Source organism: Pholcus phalangioides, unplaced genomic scaffold (assembly GCF_987345545.1).
Source record: "Pholcus phalangioides strain wild (caught in Gottingen) unplaced genomic scaffold, Ppha-v1.0 ptg000039l_1, whole genome shotgun sequence".
NCBI lineage: Eukaryota > Metazoa > Arthropoda > Arachnida > Araneae > Pholcidae > Pholcus > Pholcus phalangioides.
Window position 1 is genome coordinate 28,980,305 of NW_028301625.1, and position 16,040 is coordinate 28,996,344.

General features: G+C 36.3%; 1 protein-coding gene across 2 annotated transcripts in view; it reads left to right on the forward strand.

Annotated features, from left to right (window-relative positions):
- Window positions 1–6,958: 6,958 nt before the first annotated feature.
- The window catches only part of LOC149065798 (uncharacterized), a 76,458-nt gene continuing 67,376 nt past the window's right edge, over window positions 6,959–16,040 (forward strand). Inside the window, exons 1-2 of one of the 2 annotated variants that reach the window (XM_089253781.1) lie at window positions 6,959–7,354; window positions 14,196–14,293. In XM_089253781.1, coding sequence (XP_089109907.1) covers window positions 14,278–14,293 — 16 coding nt within the window. In that variant the 5' untranslated portion in view covers window positions 6,959–7,354; window positions 14,196–14,277. The remainder of the gene's footprint in view (window positions 7,355–14,195; window positions 14,294–16,040) is intronic. The other variant, XM_089253782.1, reaches the window with a different exon arrangement.

Consider the following 16,040-nt stretch of genomic DNA (forward strand, 5'->3'; position numbering starts at 1 on the left):
GAAGAGCAGCTGAAGATGTAAACTTTACCATAGACAAAGACGCATCTAGATGTTTGGTCTGCCGGGACAAGCTCCCATTTTGCCCCCCCCCCCGTAAAGTTAAAGTAGAGATTAAAGGGTGAAATTGGCGTCCCATGCAGTCGGGCGTCCGGGGGCACCAGGCCCATCTGCTCCCTCCCCCTAGTTGTAGCCCTGACTACAGACTTTGAGAATCAATTCAAACCTGAGAACCATTTGAAAACATATCTTCCATTTTTGAAAAATTGTTTTATCACCGTTGAGAGTTAAAAATTATGCTATTTAAAATGAACAAATGCACCCAGTCACACACACACTCAACTGCCACTCCAATTAATTTTGACACTACTTGACTTTATACAAAGAAACAAAAATTATATAATAACAAAATTAAACTGCTTTAACACAAGAAGCCCATTTCTTTCTATGCAGCAAAATGATACCAAATATTGCACACATCTGACTTGGTACATATTCTGGAGCAATTTAAAAATATTAATGAGAATTTTAATTAAATGTAGAAAAACCTGCACGTTCATGGCAACGTTTTTCGAAAAGACTGGTGATTTTCAGAACTATTGGTTCCAATTAACCACTATTTGATGTATTTGCATGAAAAATTTCACTCGGACACGAGAATTCGACTTACGCGCTTAGTGTCGGTCCCACCTATCGCGCAACTTCAAGGTATTACTGTATTTTTAAACATTTATTTATATATGATTTTTTTTTTTTCCTGGGAATACACGCTTAACTGCTCTAAACAATTCTGATTTTTGCCGATAAATATCTCGACGGTAAATCCAGTAGCAAACATTTCTGCTTTTTCAATTGAAAAATATAACGGAATTCTATAAACAACAAATGAGAATCAATGATTGATAATTATTATGGGTAACCATTAACATATTAATGGGTGGTTTTTTTAAATTAATGAATTACATACAGTACATTTAACCCTTTAGGCGGCGTGGACGAGGTATTTCGTCAATCTCTCTTGCTTTTTATTTTAGCATTGACAAATCCAGACATTTTGTAAAGTTGATTTTTCAATAAAACACTTTTCCCTACACAAGAAAGCCAACTACATTAAAAAATATATAGGATTTTGGAAGGGGTGTTTACTCATTTCTTCTGTGCCGCTTAAAGGGTTAAGTCCACCACTGAAACGTTGCTGTATGTGCAGAACGGGAAGTATTTTTACAATAACAAATTTCTTTACTCAAAACTAATAACGTGTTCATCACGTATTCCCAACTGGGGGAGTATTTTGTGGGGAGAGGAATAGCGCATCCAAAGATTCATGCCTTATCGGAGAATATACAGGAATGCTGAAAAATATCTATTCACCAATGAAAATTCAAAATTAAAGAATTAAAAAACCCCAGAATTCACTAGCGCTAATGAAGGAAAAAAACCCAAAATATATGAAAATTCAGAATTAGAGAGAAAATCCCAGAATTGATAAAAATTCAGAATTAATGAGACAAATAATTTCAGAATTGATGAAAGAAATAATTCAAGAATTGATGAAAATTCCACAGACTCCAATCAGTTGAAGCTGGCACCTTGTTTACTACGAAAAAAAAATGTATTTAACATATATAAGTATATACAGGGTGATCAGCGAATAAGCCCTTATTTCAAAATTAAATATCTCTACAACAAAGATCAATAGAATTATGCGGTAAACGGTACGTTTATTAGCAAAACTGTAAGAATGTTGTACAGAAATTTCGAAAATTTAGGTTTTTTTTTAATTTTTTAAAATTAAAAAAAAAAACTGGAATTTTGGGGTTCCGAAAATCCGCATTTGTGTGAAGAGAAACCACTGCATTCGCCTAAAGTTACTGCATGGGCTGCGGTATGCGCTAGAGGCATTATCGGCTCCTTCTTCGTGCGAGAAACGATTACTACTGAACGTTACGTTACAATTTTGGAACAATTTGTCAGCACACATGGCGCATACCGCAGCCCATGCAGTAACTTTAGGCGAATGCAGTGGTTTCTCTTCACAAAAATGCGGATTTTCGGAACCCCAAAATCTCCAGTTTTTTTTTTTTTAATTTTAAAAAATTTAAAAAAAAACTAAATTTTCGAAATTTCTGTACAACATTCTTAGTTTTGCTAATAAACGTACCGTTTACCGCATAATTCGATACATCTTTGTTGTAGAGATATTTAATTTTGAAATACGGGCTTATTCGCTGATCACCCTGTATTTTTTCACTTCTCTTACCATAAGAGCGTTGTCCCCAAATCGCGCAACCCGGTGCGACCACACTTGTCGCACACCACCCTTAAGGGCGGCTCCGGATCAAATGTAACCGAAACGTTTATCAGTTGCATTTTTCAAGTTTCATAAAATAACTTTTATTAAACTTTTATAGTATAACACCGGCCTTATTCCCGCTTTCCCAGGATTGACGAAAAACTCAGAAAATGTTAATCTCTCTCTAGTCAGCGTAGAATTTCTCTACCGGGATCCCACACCTAAACTGCAACCGGGAATTTCCCCGGAATCTGAACTCCTATCCCGGAGAAAGAATAAGGTTGAACCCAAAGCCGCTTGAAACTCTTAATGCAGCTTTGGTTAAACCAGATCACATTTCCGTACTGAATAAGGCCGGGATCACACTATAAAATTTCGATAAAAATTCTTTTATGAAACTTCGTGAATCGAACGGTTCGATTCACGCAAATGCAACGCGCAACTTGCAATGATTCGCTGATAGGCTTATTGGTTGTATTTTTCAAGTTTTGTAAAAGGTCTTTTATCGAACTTTTATAGTCTAATCTCGGCCTCAGTCATGGCTAAGAAATTTTTATCTCTAGTAGCATGCGTTTTAGAAGCTTCAATCAACAAATTTTGAATAAAATTTATCATATTACTAGATGAGTTATCAATATAATGAATTACACACAGTATATTTAGTACATTTAACCATTTAGGTGGCATTGACGAGATATCTCGTCAATTTCTTGTCCCTTATTTTAGCATTGACAATGCACACATTTTGTAATGTTGAAAAAATTTCCAGTAATTTGTCGGACAGTGGAAATCTATAATAAATAAGTCAATTGAATATTCGGTTCTTTTTTCATTAATTTGAATTCATTCAGTAACCTTTGCGCTGCATTGACGAAATATCACGCCTGTTTGGAAGCCTCTTATTTTAACATCGACACAAGCCAAAATATTCTGTAAAGTTGATTTCTCAAATATAGCTCAAATTGTTTGAAGGATTGTTCTACAAATATTGAAATTACTCCGAAAGAGAAAAAAAACCCCAATTTTTTTCTGTAGTTTAGTAAATGTTTCTAAAGAAATTTCTTTATTAAATTACATTATTTTCAGAAATAGAATAGAATAGTTTACGCTGTGATAAGTCGTCTAATTAATACGAATATTACAGTATGATACAGTGGAACTTCGGTTAACGAGCAATTCGCATAACGAGCAAAAATTTTGAACAAATTTTAATTCGGTTAACGAGCGGTGATTCACATTACGAGCAAAAATTGCGGTTTGTTTATTTATTTTCACGTTATCACAACTGAGCTGATGGTTTTGCTTTCGCTCACACACGTGTTATGGAATTATGGGTACTATTCTCCCTACAGTCTCCGGTAAGCGTGCCTCACTCCGAAAATTAACACACGTGCGAGGGTGAATGTTTACGATACGAAACCAGATGTAGCATTGCAACCATGCGTATGTGCGCTTGAAGTTTTTTTAATTCTTCTTGGAGAAAACTGTGGGCTGATTGCATTACTGAACGTGACTTTGAGGGGCTAGCTCATGAACAGAAGCCACTACTTGTAGAAGAGATTGTGTGCTTGGGGAAGACCATGGACTGGAGGTGCGTGAGGACGGCATTCACACACACAAGAACAAGTGGTAAAAAAGGTCTAGACGTTGACGGTAGATGAGGTAATGGATCTCTTATGCACGCACCAACAAGAGTTTATGGACGATATCTCATCTGAGGTAGAGAGAAGTAAAGAGACATCCCTCTCTCACATAAAATGAGATTAGAGAGATGTGTAGAATGTGGGAATCTGTGCAAAACTGTAGAAAAGAACCACCCAAATAACGCTGTAACAGTATGTGAGCAATGAATCTGTCCAACGAACACTGCAATTTTCCATTTCCCAGAAATCCTAAAAAGGAGGTAAACGCAAGTGTCATTGGATAAGATTCTTTTAGAAAATCACGCAAAACGAATAAGTTTGCAAACAGTGAGTCTGTAAATCACCCCAAATGATAGTCCTCCTCTCTCTCGTCATTTAGAGTGTTAATTTGTAAACATCATCAATATATATTATGGATATTTCATTGTATTATGTATTATTATTATTATTGTATTTAATTATTGATTCAATGCAGTTTTTATTAGTCATTTTTATGTGAATGAATAATTATGGAACGGATTATTCGAGTTCCCATTATTTCCTATGGGGAAGTTTGATTCGAATAACGAGCACATTGGTGGAATGAATTAAGCTCGTTAACCGAAGTTTCACTGTGCGTACTTTAATTGTAATAATTTATTAACCACACCCATTACTAATTATTTTAGGCTTAAAGCACTATTGGCGATCCACGAGATACATTCAGTTCCCTCCCAGACACATTGCCCTGTTTTTGAGTCGAGCTTTCCGAGAGGTTCAACTCCAAACTGGGAAACACTGGAACACAATTAATCACATAATTATTAATGATATTAGTTAATAAACTTTAACTATTAAAACTTTAACTGTTATTAAATGACGCTAAATTTACTTGAATTGCTCGGTTAACCAAATTACGAGAAATTCCCGGGATTGAGCCCTGTAATTCCCGCTTTCCCAGGATTGAGAAAAACCCGGAAAACGTTAAGGGGACTTAATGGCTTTAACATGGTGAAACACTATGCTCTAATAGAAATACAGTCAAACCTCGCTATAGTGAACCCGGGATATAGTGAATTCTCGGTTATAGTGAATTTTTTCAGTGGTCCCAACTGAACATCTATTTAACTAATGTTATTTTAAACGCTTATAGTGAACTGAAATGTCCCTTCCGCAGAGTTTTTTTCCAGTTTTTCAAAGGTAAGTTTACATACATAAAATGAGAACGACAGCATTAAGTAAGATCTTAAGTGCATCAAGCTTATTTTTTTGCCTCCCAATACAACTTCTGTGCTGCAACAGATGGATGGATCAGAGTGTTATTCGCAGCCTCAAATCTCACTACAGGAAGGAGTTTGAAACGCGTATTTTGGAAAGGTATGATGAAGAGCGAGTATGACATCTCTCTTTTGGAAGCAATCGTTTTGTTGGAGAAGTCTTAGAGACAAGGAGACAAGTAACAGACAGCGCCGTCTTAACGCACGGCCCGGGGGCCTCACAAAATCAGATCTGGTTGAAATTTGCCATGTAGAGCCTCGCAAAAATCACTTGGCCCGGGGGCCCATGATGGTCTTGGGACGGCCCTGGTAACAGATGCAACAATTCGCAACTGCTTTCGACACACGGGTCTTTCCAAGAATGTATTGGAGCAAGGAAGAGACAGTATTGTGGACGACGAAGTTGAAAACCTACCGATCGCTATATGGCTGGAAAAGCATTGTGTAAATCTTTTTCCAAAGATGAAATTGAACACTTCGAATCTTATGATAAGAGGTGTGTACTTCGGATATTCCTACCGATGATGTCATCGTATCCGAAGTAAAGCAAAGAATGAAGATTCCCTACCCTCAGAAGGAGAAAGTGAAATGTCAGCACCTTCAGTCTATGAAGTGAAAGGACTGCAAACATTCTGAATAATTTTTTTCTACGGAAAATGTGGACAAAAAAACTTTGGACTCTTTTCTAATCGTCGATAAGAAAATTGATGAAATTTACTAACAAATTAATTAAACAAATTTTTTCCATAGGATGTAAAAATAAAAGTAAGTAATACTACTCTTGAAAATTCTTCCTTTCTAATATTTGATTAATTGTCTATTTAAGAAAAATAATTTATTAGTAAATTGTGTGTGTTATCGCAGTGAATGTTTCCAACAAAACCACCGTGAAATTCTAAGAAATATCAATGTTTCAACAAATTTGGATATAGTGTACCTTGGGTTATAGTGAACTTTTTATTGGGTCCGCAGACGTTTCACTATAACGGGGTTCGACTGTATCATTAAAAATGGTATTTAACCATTGATTTATTTCAATTTTCTTACACATGTTCTTGATTGTATGTGTTATACTGTGCTGGTAAAAAGTTTTACACGCCTTGGCTACTTAAGATTTTATAAAATTTAAAAAAAAATGCATTAAAAACAGCTTGCGCGAAGGATAAAATACCATGACATCAATGTAATTGAATAAAAATTCATTCAAAATAAAAGAAACTGTTCAGTTCATGAAATGAAACAAAAGTTTGAAATTTCATTGACTCAATCTTATTTGAAATTGTGAATTCAAAATTGTTTTGAAATTTCAAAAACTTTGCTTCATTTCCTGAACTGAACAGTTTTCTTTATTTTGAATCAATTTTTATTCAGTTATATTGATGTCATGGTATTTTATCCTACGCAAGCTATTTTTAATGCTTTTTTTTTTTTAATTTACAAAAAATTAAGTATCCAAGATATGAAAAGCTTTCTACCAGCATAGGATAGCGCATACAATCAAGAACATGCGCAAAAAAATTGAAACAAATCAATAGTCGCACACAAATACAATTTTTAATGATATTTCTATTAGAGCATACATAGTGTGTGTTTCAACATGTTAAAAGTATTAGGTCCCCTTAATCTTTAAGTCAGCAGTTTTTTTTTTTTTTTATCGCCATTCCGATGGCTTCGTTGCTCTAATTTGGCGAGCATCCCTGCTGTGATTGGCGAGTAAAGATTGTAATAGAGCAGTGGGAAGTAACCCTTGAGAGAAAAGAGAGAGAGAGAGAGAACGCATTGCTCTCTGCGGGTCCATCAACTTTTCACTTTCGAACTTCTTTTTTGAGTTTACGGTGCTCCAAATGTTTGCTTATGCGTTAGCCTCGGTTGGTGTGGTTTATTTTGGCGCTTAAAAATTTTTTTTGGTTGCTAATCTTCGGCTTATGGATAATCTTGTGCTTTGAGGGTAAGCACGTGACATTAATATCCGGACGCGGTATTTGTTGTCATCAGAGAAACAATGTGAGATTATGTTATTTCCGTGTATCTGTTTGTTTACAATCCAAGACGTTTCCTAGTACTTGTGCTTCCCCTAACGCTTTCCGCGTCCACAGTTTTGTAAACACACGTGACTTATAGGTACTATGCGACCGGATGTATAGTCATCAATCAGCGAAATCATGGTAAGATATATATTATACTTTTTTTATTTTTTATTTATTTCTAACTTGAGTTTATATCAATGTTCATGGAAATCCGGTAAGTAAATTCGAAAGTTACCATATACATATATTTTATAATTTCGTATCCGTGGGAAGACGTAAGTACTATTTTAGGATTTTACTATTTTTCTCATGTTGATTGTTTCATGCTCGACAGCTTAACGTGTTAAAAACAGTTTTTTCGGGGTTGCAGGGGGCAGGGGCGTCTTAAGAACATCGTGGGCCCCCAGGACAAGTGATGTTCTGGGGCCATCGACATGGGTAGGAAGTACCTGCCTACCAATTTGAATATTTATTACAGAGAATGATGGTACCAGATCTCGTTATTATTAAGTCCCCGGGCCGTGCTCGGGTGAGCCCTTGCGTTAAGACGGCCCTGGAGTGCGGCTTTTCAAATTCTTTGAATAATGTCTTTAAGGGATGAAACACTGAATTGAATTCCTGACAACAAAATGAAATATTTAAGCAAGAAATACAAAAAAAATATCAATAGAAAAATTCAGAATGAATAAAATTATAATTTTTTTAAATGATTTTGGGACTCCCCCCCCCCCCCGTTTGTTTCAGAGCCCCGTTTACCAACCCGGTAAGTCCCACTTTTGTCAGAGTTTAAATATAAAAAGAAATATTTATAATATAATCCAACGGTTCTCAAATTTTTTCGACTCGCGGAGCCCTTTTTAGTAAAAAATTTTTTATGGCGGAGCAACCGCGTTGGCCAATTTTTTAATTATTCAGTCAAGTTACTCAGGCTTATTTTTATTATTTAAAAACATTTATAATTTTTTTTAATCGTACTGTTGTTTTTTTGTTTTCCTCGAGCGGCCGTGGAGCCCCTGGAGAGTGCACACGGAGCACCGGTTGAGAACCGCTGATATAATCTATTACGTACTTTTATTGATCAAAATAATAGAAATTTCGATTTGATTTTGTAAGTTATTGATATTTATTTGAACGTGTCACCAGGGTGTGTCTGTTCCTCATAAGTTTGGGCCCAGGGCAAATATAAAGTTTTGGAGCCCCCCCCCCCCTTATGTGTATTCTTCTTTGAGGCAGAGGCAAACGCGGGGGATAGGGGCATGTGAGCTGTCCCTGAAACACAAAAGGCAGTCACTTTGGTGCCCTGGAAATTTGTGGGCCCTGGGCACGTGCCCTGTTTGCCCCTCGAGAAACAGGCCTTCCATTTCACGGTTGGAAACTAAAAACTTTGTATTATCCCTAGTAGTGATAGTATTCAAAAAATGTATTATCAGTCGAATAATTTAACAATTAAACCTACATAAATAATAATAATCCTAGAGTAGGTGATTGTATCTTTCCTCCCTCTCAGTGGACCCTTTCAGTTCCAGTCGAAAGAAGCTTTAGCCTCGTCCCGGCGTTAAACTTTTAAATTAGGTTAGGTTAGGTGATTATATCCGTATATACTCGATTATTCGAAAATGAACCTCCATAACGTTCTTTTTCACTGCATAAATGAATTTCAATGTCGGAATACATGGGATTCGGAAATGAGTATACATTTTTAATTCTCGTCAATAAATAAACATAAAAACTGGTGTTTGTTAGTTGATTCCAATAATACAAACCACTATACCAACAAATCATCCCCTCCCATTCTATATTCCACAATTTCAATTTAATTATCGTAATAACATGAGTTTATCATTTCTTGTGAATTTCATATCGCGAATGATTGGGCGGTATGAGCTGTCTTTTGTCTGACTATAATTCCCTCCCCAACTATTAAAGTGAAGGAACGAAAAAGAATTGGATATAAATAAATAAATGGAAACGAATTTCCTTCTTTTAAATTATTATATAGCCATGTTTTTTCGATTGTCGATGTGCATGGGGTACATCTGGAAGTAGAAGAAAAAAAAAACAACAAAAAACAGTGCAGTGGCCCAACCCAGACTACTTCAATTTAGAAAGCCAGCCCAGTCTCAAGGTCAAGATGTTAAAAACAAAGGCTAAAACAGGGCTTTTAGAAAAGGAATGCCTCATCACATGAAAAATTCTTAATTACGGAGTAGTGAGAAGAAGGGAGTTGGCGTCTTGGAAGAAAGATTCCAGCAGCACATTGGCTGTTTTGAATCCCCACCTTCCCATCACAAGTGGGTTTTTCATCAAAACTCTTATGTTCACTTTTTTTAGTTCATATATAGGCGTGGACAAAATTCATACTCAAATGAAAATTTTAGTCATGTGTAAAATTGAATTGCTTTCTTACTTTCCCCCCTTTATTCACCACGAACAAAAGCAATCTCATCAACTTCGTCAAAACTCGCCAGTGAACATTTTCCCACCACAGTCGTCGAAAAACACAATTCTTTTCTCCACGGTGTTATTTAATATACATCATCGTATGATCTTTCATAGGTTGTTGAATACGATCTCAAATTATCCTCTCTGACCCAGCGATGCTTCATCAATCATTTTCTTCACTTTGATGAACTTCATAATGTTAAAAAACTCAGATCAACTCGAAAACGGACAAGCAAATTTGTCCAGCAAATGTTTTTATGTTCCTCCTTTTCTACAGATGTTCAAACATGTGTGTATGTAGGACTGTATATTATCACCAGCTAAGAATTTTCTCAGTCTTCTGTGTTTCCCACATCCATCATCAAAAGGCAAATGAACGTGTGGAGGCTGAACTCATCCAGGGGGTAATCGCATCATCAATGATTCAATGAAATCATCGACTTGTGTGAAAGCGTGTTGTGGAGGAAAAAAAACAGAAGAAAAAAACGATCAACAGAAAATTTTCTTTTCTCTTTCGTTGTCCTCATCATCTCTTTTAATGGATTTTGAATTGAAGAAGGATTAGGAATTGACAGCTTCTTTCATCTCGGGATGTTCGGCTGAGGTCCGATCTGCGCGGCTTAATGGAAGCCCTCACGACATAATTCCCCGGGAAGTTAGAATCGGGGAAAAAGCAAGCATTTCTCTCTTTTTTTTCGTTCTTTCCATTCTAATCATTACATACACTGATACATCTAACGATCCATAAATACTGTCCGTGATATCCTATAGAGCATGATTTCGCTAGGTAATCGTATTTTGGCATGACGATCACTTTCTGCTTATGCTAGGATTTCTCTTTCCTCAGTGGATTGACCCTGTCCGTAAGTAAGTGTTAAGCCAGTTTCTAGTTCGTCCGTCTCTGATGGTTGATAATCTAGGCAAAGTTTTCTCCAGTAAGATAGAAGAATTTTCATTTTTCGGTTATATAAAAACCACATTTTTAATCCTCAGATGTGTGTGATGGATTTCATTTTTTTTGGGAGAAATTTACTTGTAGATCAAATGGAAAAGGTGACGATGATGGTTAGAGAAAAAAAGTAAACAGCACATTTTTTGCAAAAACCAAATATGTTTTGCACATTGCAATGCAGTGAGGTGATGCTATGTTACGCTTCGAAGAGAGGAGTCTTTGATAAGAAAGAGTATGACTATAAGTTCTCTCTCACAGCTTCAGCTTGACATGACCAGTGACCTTTGGTGATTGAGAACTAAGAAACTACCATCAACAGTCAGGCGTATTGTAAGACATTCCAACGTCTCCATGGCTTGATAAAGAACAAATTTTCTGGAATGTGTAAAACTGCGGATGTTGTGAACACTGTTTTTTTCTCGCTAAAAGGGGGGGGGGGGAGTTAGAACATAGTTCCCAAACTTTTTGTTCCATCGCCCCATTCTTCAGAGAATTTTTTCTCATCGTCCCCCAACCCAGGCGAACCCATAGCTTCTATCGTCCCCCCCCCCCGGACCATCCTGTCCACTTTGGGAAACACTGAGTTATAGACTATAGAGAATATCCACTAGACCAGTATTTTCCAAAATGGGCAATATTGCCCCTTGTGGGGCGATGGAATGGCCAGAGGGCGGTAGAAGCTATGGATTCAGTAGTATAGGGTACTGTGGGATGGCTTGAGTTGGAGGTTGAGTTGAAGTAGGGGGCAATGGAACAAAAAGTTTGGGAAACTATGCACTAGATTTTTCTTATAAAAACGCCGGCAATATTAGTTTTTTTCTTTTTTGTTCCTTGCAGCCAGTTTCATGTCACTGTGTATCGCCTGATGATGCCAAATACCAGTGTCTGAAAAAAGCCAAATCATTACTCATACTCACTATGTCCCCCTAGCCCGAAAAGATCGTGTTCATTGAAAATTTAATCGGCTGCTTGCAGATGTTGTCTTTTTCATGATAATGCCCGCCAACATTTGTCAGAATGTGACAACCAATCTTCTCAACAAATTATGCTGGCAGTTTTGAACCGCTCACCCTGCAGTTGGACCTATGACTTTAATATGTTTGCATCCCCGCTTCGAAAAAGCACATAAAAGAACATAGGGTTACCCCAAGACTCTGATTTGAGGGACATTGTAAAGGGTTGGTTGTTATCCTACATGTATTTTATCATCAAGGAATCTAGTCACCTCTTCATTTGATCAACACTAATATAATAACAGGACGTTTTTAAATGCAAATGAAGAGTGCATTTCTTTCCTTCAAATTTGATCTCGGATTTTTATGACTTCGTTTTCGATTTTCTTTATTCTTATATCACGGATGTTTTTGGATGATTGTTGTTTAGTTATCATCCAGATGAATGAAGAAATAAGTAAGAAAGAGTTGAGATTAAAAAATAAACAAAAGAAGTAAAGACAGTTGTCAGGCTGTTTTCCGATCACGAGAGAGAGAGAGAATTACCATCTGCATTTCGTTAAAACGAACCCATTCACGGGCCTAGAGAAATCGAAGTGTTTTTCATTTCATATTTTATTGTTATCAGGTTTTTGTTTCCTCGCCCATCGTTTTGTTTTGTCTGGCATTGTCAAGTGCAGTTTCCATCACCATGGTTTGTAGCACTACTCATTTTCCACGAACGAAATTAGGTGGTTTCCTTGGTTTGCTTCTTTTCTTTCTTCTGAGTGGCATTATTATTATTATTATTTTTCAAGAATGGCACGTTCCTCTTGAATTGTTGCATGAACTAAAGCATCAATTTCTGAGAGAAAAAAGGAGAAAAAGGAAAAAACTCATCACTTCAATGATTATATACACAGACATTGTTATTTCAAAAAATAAAAATGAACGAAAAAAAAACCGATTTCTTCAACTAGAATCAGCCTTATCAGTTATGTCTTACGGATGGATGGCATTGTCAAGACTTAATGTGGACATTTATGTCGTTGTAATGGATATGAATTATTGGAGTCTAGTCTTGTTTGGAAAACGTGAGGATTTAACATCTAGTAGAGATTCTTGTTTTTTTAACATCTTTATTTCTGTTTCTAAGAAAGGGAATGAAAAAAATTACATTTCATCTATAGAAAATGTCGATTGCCCCACTTTTTTTCGAATCAATTTTGGAATTGTTTGAGTGATTGTTTCTTAAGTAATAATAGTTCATAAGAAAAAAAGATGTTTATATTATAAAAAAGTGATAGTTGAAAAAGAGCAGGCAAAATAAAGTTAGGCATGGCCGCCAGGAACTTCTCATCAACACGCCTGTTATCTATTGTTGATGAAAACCTGACGTTCGTTTATCTTCCAACATACTCGATGACTGCTTCGAAAAACACAACAATTCAGTTGACTTTGAGTTTATTGTATATTTTCAACTCTTTCCCAAAGGAGCTTGGGAAGAATAACTTTCAATCATGTTTTTAAACCAACGAACAATCCAGTCTAACCTCTAACGCACTGATTGTTCTGAAAGAAAAATCGAGGCTCTCTTTTTGTTTTATCATTACTTTTACCCTAAACGTCGTGGTTTTCTTTTGTGTGTCACGGTACCTTCGAATTGCGTTTGCAACAGCATGCATGCATATACTGCATATTATTACAATTAAAAAATATATATCCCGGAATGTAATGCGAACAACCTTATATAAATTCATATCTTTGTGATTTTTCGTTTTGTTGCTTTTGCTCATTTCCATTACAATTTGCACACTAGGTGATTCTCTTCTCCTCTGTACCATTTTCACAATAAGCTACGGCCATCATTTGTAGTGTAGAGGACTGGGCTTCCAACTGTAATGCCTAATTGCTTAGAATAATTGGTACACAAAAAATCCTTTATTTATGGCTTTTTGTGTGCAAAAGCGAGAAATAGTAAAAGGAAAAATCACACTGGAAGCAATGAACGGTAATACTCGCAAAAATACGTATCATGGACCAATAAAAGCACAGAAACAGAAATAATACGTATATAAACTATATAATATTAAATAGTAATTGCCGAAGATTAGTGTAACACTGGCAGCAATCCACAGTGATTAGATTGTTTAGAGCTCCTGCAAGCAAAATAGCAGGTGACTAGTTCCTGTTGTTGTTTTATCCACCTTGTCTTAATCAGAAAAAACAACATGTTTTCTTAAATTTGGGGTTAACGTCTTTCTTTTGTTCTATTACATCGATTCAAATTCAAACACATGGTGCTATATAAAAGTCACAGATACTGTACATTGTTTTCAAACAACACAGGTTCCGCTAGAGTCAAAAGAATCATTCTCCGTTGTTAGTCTTCGATTTTCTTGAACGTCTCTATTTTTAATTTCAAATAGCTATATAGAAAATATCGAATTTGAGATTTCTACTTTACGGTATTAAATTAACTAAAAGTTTTTTTTTGGAATTATTGAATTTTCATAAAGCAAAGATTGATATTATGAAATTGAATTGTCCGTAATTGTTGTTTTCAGTGAAATTTTTACTTTCTATGATGATGTGTAGAATAAGTATGATTCGTAAATTATGATTTATAACCACACATTTCTTATCTTCTCAGATAATTTTGCTGTTTCAACGATTCACGGACTACGTGATTGAAGGGATTGTAATTTCAGAATGAAGATTGAAAGGAATCGGTAATGGACCCTCATTTTGGTGAGTAATACCTCGTTATATATTATTAGAAGCTATATTGTATACAAATACGTATTTTCTCTCAATTAAAGAAAAAAAGGAGTAACTATTGTGCAAAGCAAAACTTTTTTTCAATACAACTTTCTCAAGATTACCGGGTGTTGCGGAAACACAGTACAAAACTTTTCAAATTCGACACCAGCACGTTATAAATCATATCTCAGGTTTTAATCTGGTGCGAAATATCCTCTAGAAAAGTATTTCTCAACTTCAGGGCCGCGGCATAAATACAATTGCAGTAGACTACTGTTACTACAATTACAGTAGTCGCTAATCCAGCGCATATCAGACGGAGTGTCGGATTAGTTGAAAAAAGCCCGTTTAAATAATATAAACTTCCGCGCACAGAAATGCAGTGGCACGTTTTCCTCTTCTGTACTCGAAGAAAACCCACGTGAAAAAACGTCGGATATCATTTAATATTATACATATGTAGTTTATATACATATTATTTCTGTTTCTGTGCTTTTCACTGGTCCATGACACGTATATTTGCGAGTATTACCGTTCATTGCTTCCAGTATGATACTGGGCGGGTCGGACTAGCTCACGGCCGGATTATCGAGTCTACTGCAGTGTTTTTCACCGTGAGCGTCCCCAACTTTTGTCAGGGGTGTCGTGGCAAATTGGGAATATTGATTTGTGAGCCTATTTATGCTTCGAAAAGGTTTTTTTATATGGGAAATTATCTATCAAACTATTTTGGGGAGACGCAGTGGAACTATAAGTTGGGTAAGGGAGCCGTAGGTGACAGAAGTTTTTGAGGACCACTGGTCTACTGTGTACCAATTATGAACTATTTTATTTAACAGTGGAAATATTCTGAAAAGGATAATATATTCATAAAACTTTGAAAAGTATAGGTATTCACACGAGTAGATGGCAGTGCCTAGATTTGATAGGCTCAGTTGGACACTAAACCCATTCTTGAGCTTTTTTTTGTTCAATAACTTATTATTTTTATGACAAATTGTCCATCCATGGCCCATCCATACAGTTTTTGAATTCGAAGTATTGGTTTGTGTGAAGTAGTGCGAAGTAGTGGCCGCTGCGGTGGTCGAGTGGTTATAGTGACGGACTCGCGATGTGAGGATCCGGATTCAAACCCCACAGTGGTGGTCGGCTGAAGTTGGTTTTCTGTGGTTCCCAACTTCAAGGCGCAAATGCGAGCCGATCTCCCCGTTAAAAAGTCTCGCCGTAGAGAGCAACAGTCCTACAACGATAAATCATTCAATCATAACACTTCACTCATAGTTAGAAAAACTGGTGGCAGATGGCAGCACTACACATAACAAACATTACAGAGAAACAACAAAAAAAATTTCACGTCAGGTTTCACTACACGTACACGCACATTCCCGCATGTACCGATTCGTTGGGGGAGGGGGTGTGGGGGGGGGGTGCATGTGTGGTGTAGTAGTAGTAGGTAGGGCCTCCAAAAAATGGCTCGGGGATCCATGATGTTCTTAAGTCAGCCACCTCGTTGGGCAATTTGCCTGTTGTGGCGTTGTATTTGTATTTGTATTTAAGAATCGAGAGATTGATGAATTTTCATGTACTCAATTTCATTATTTGCCTATGCTGTAGTGAATGATACTCAGTGGCGTTTTAACGGGTGTCCCAACGGATCCCCAAATTATTTGATAGGACTTTTTATCAATCTAATTTTTTTTGTATATTGTCTGCATATTTTTTTTAAAATAAATGT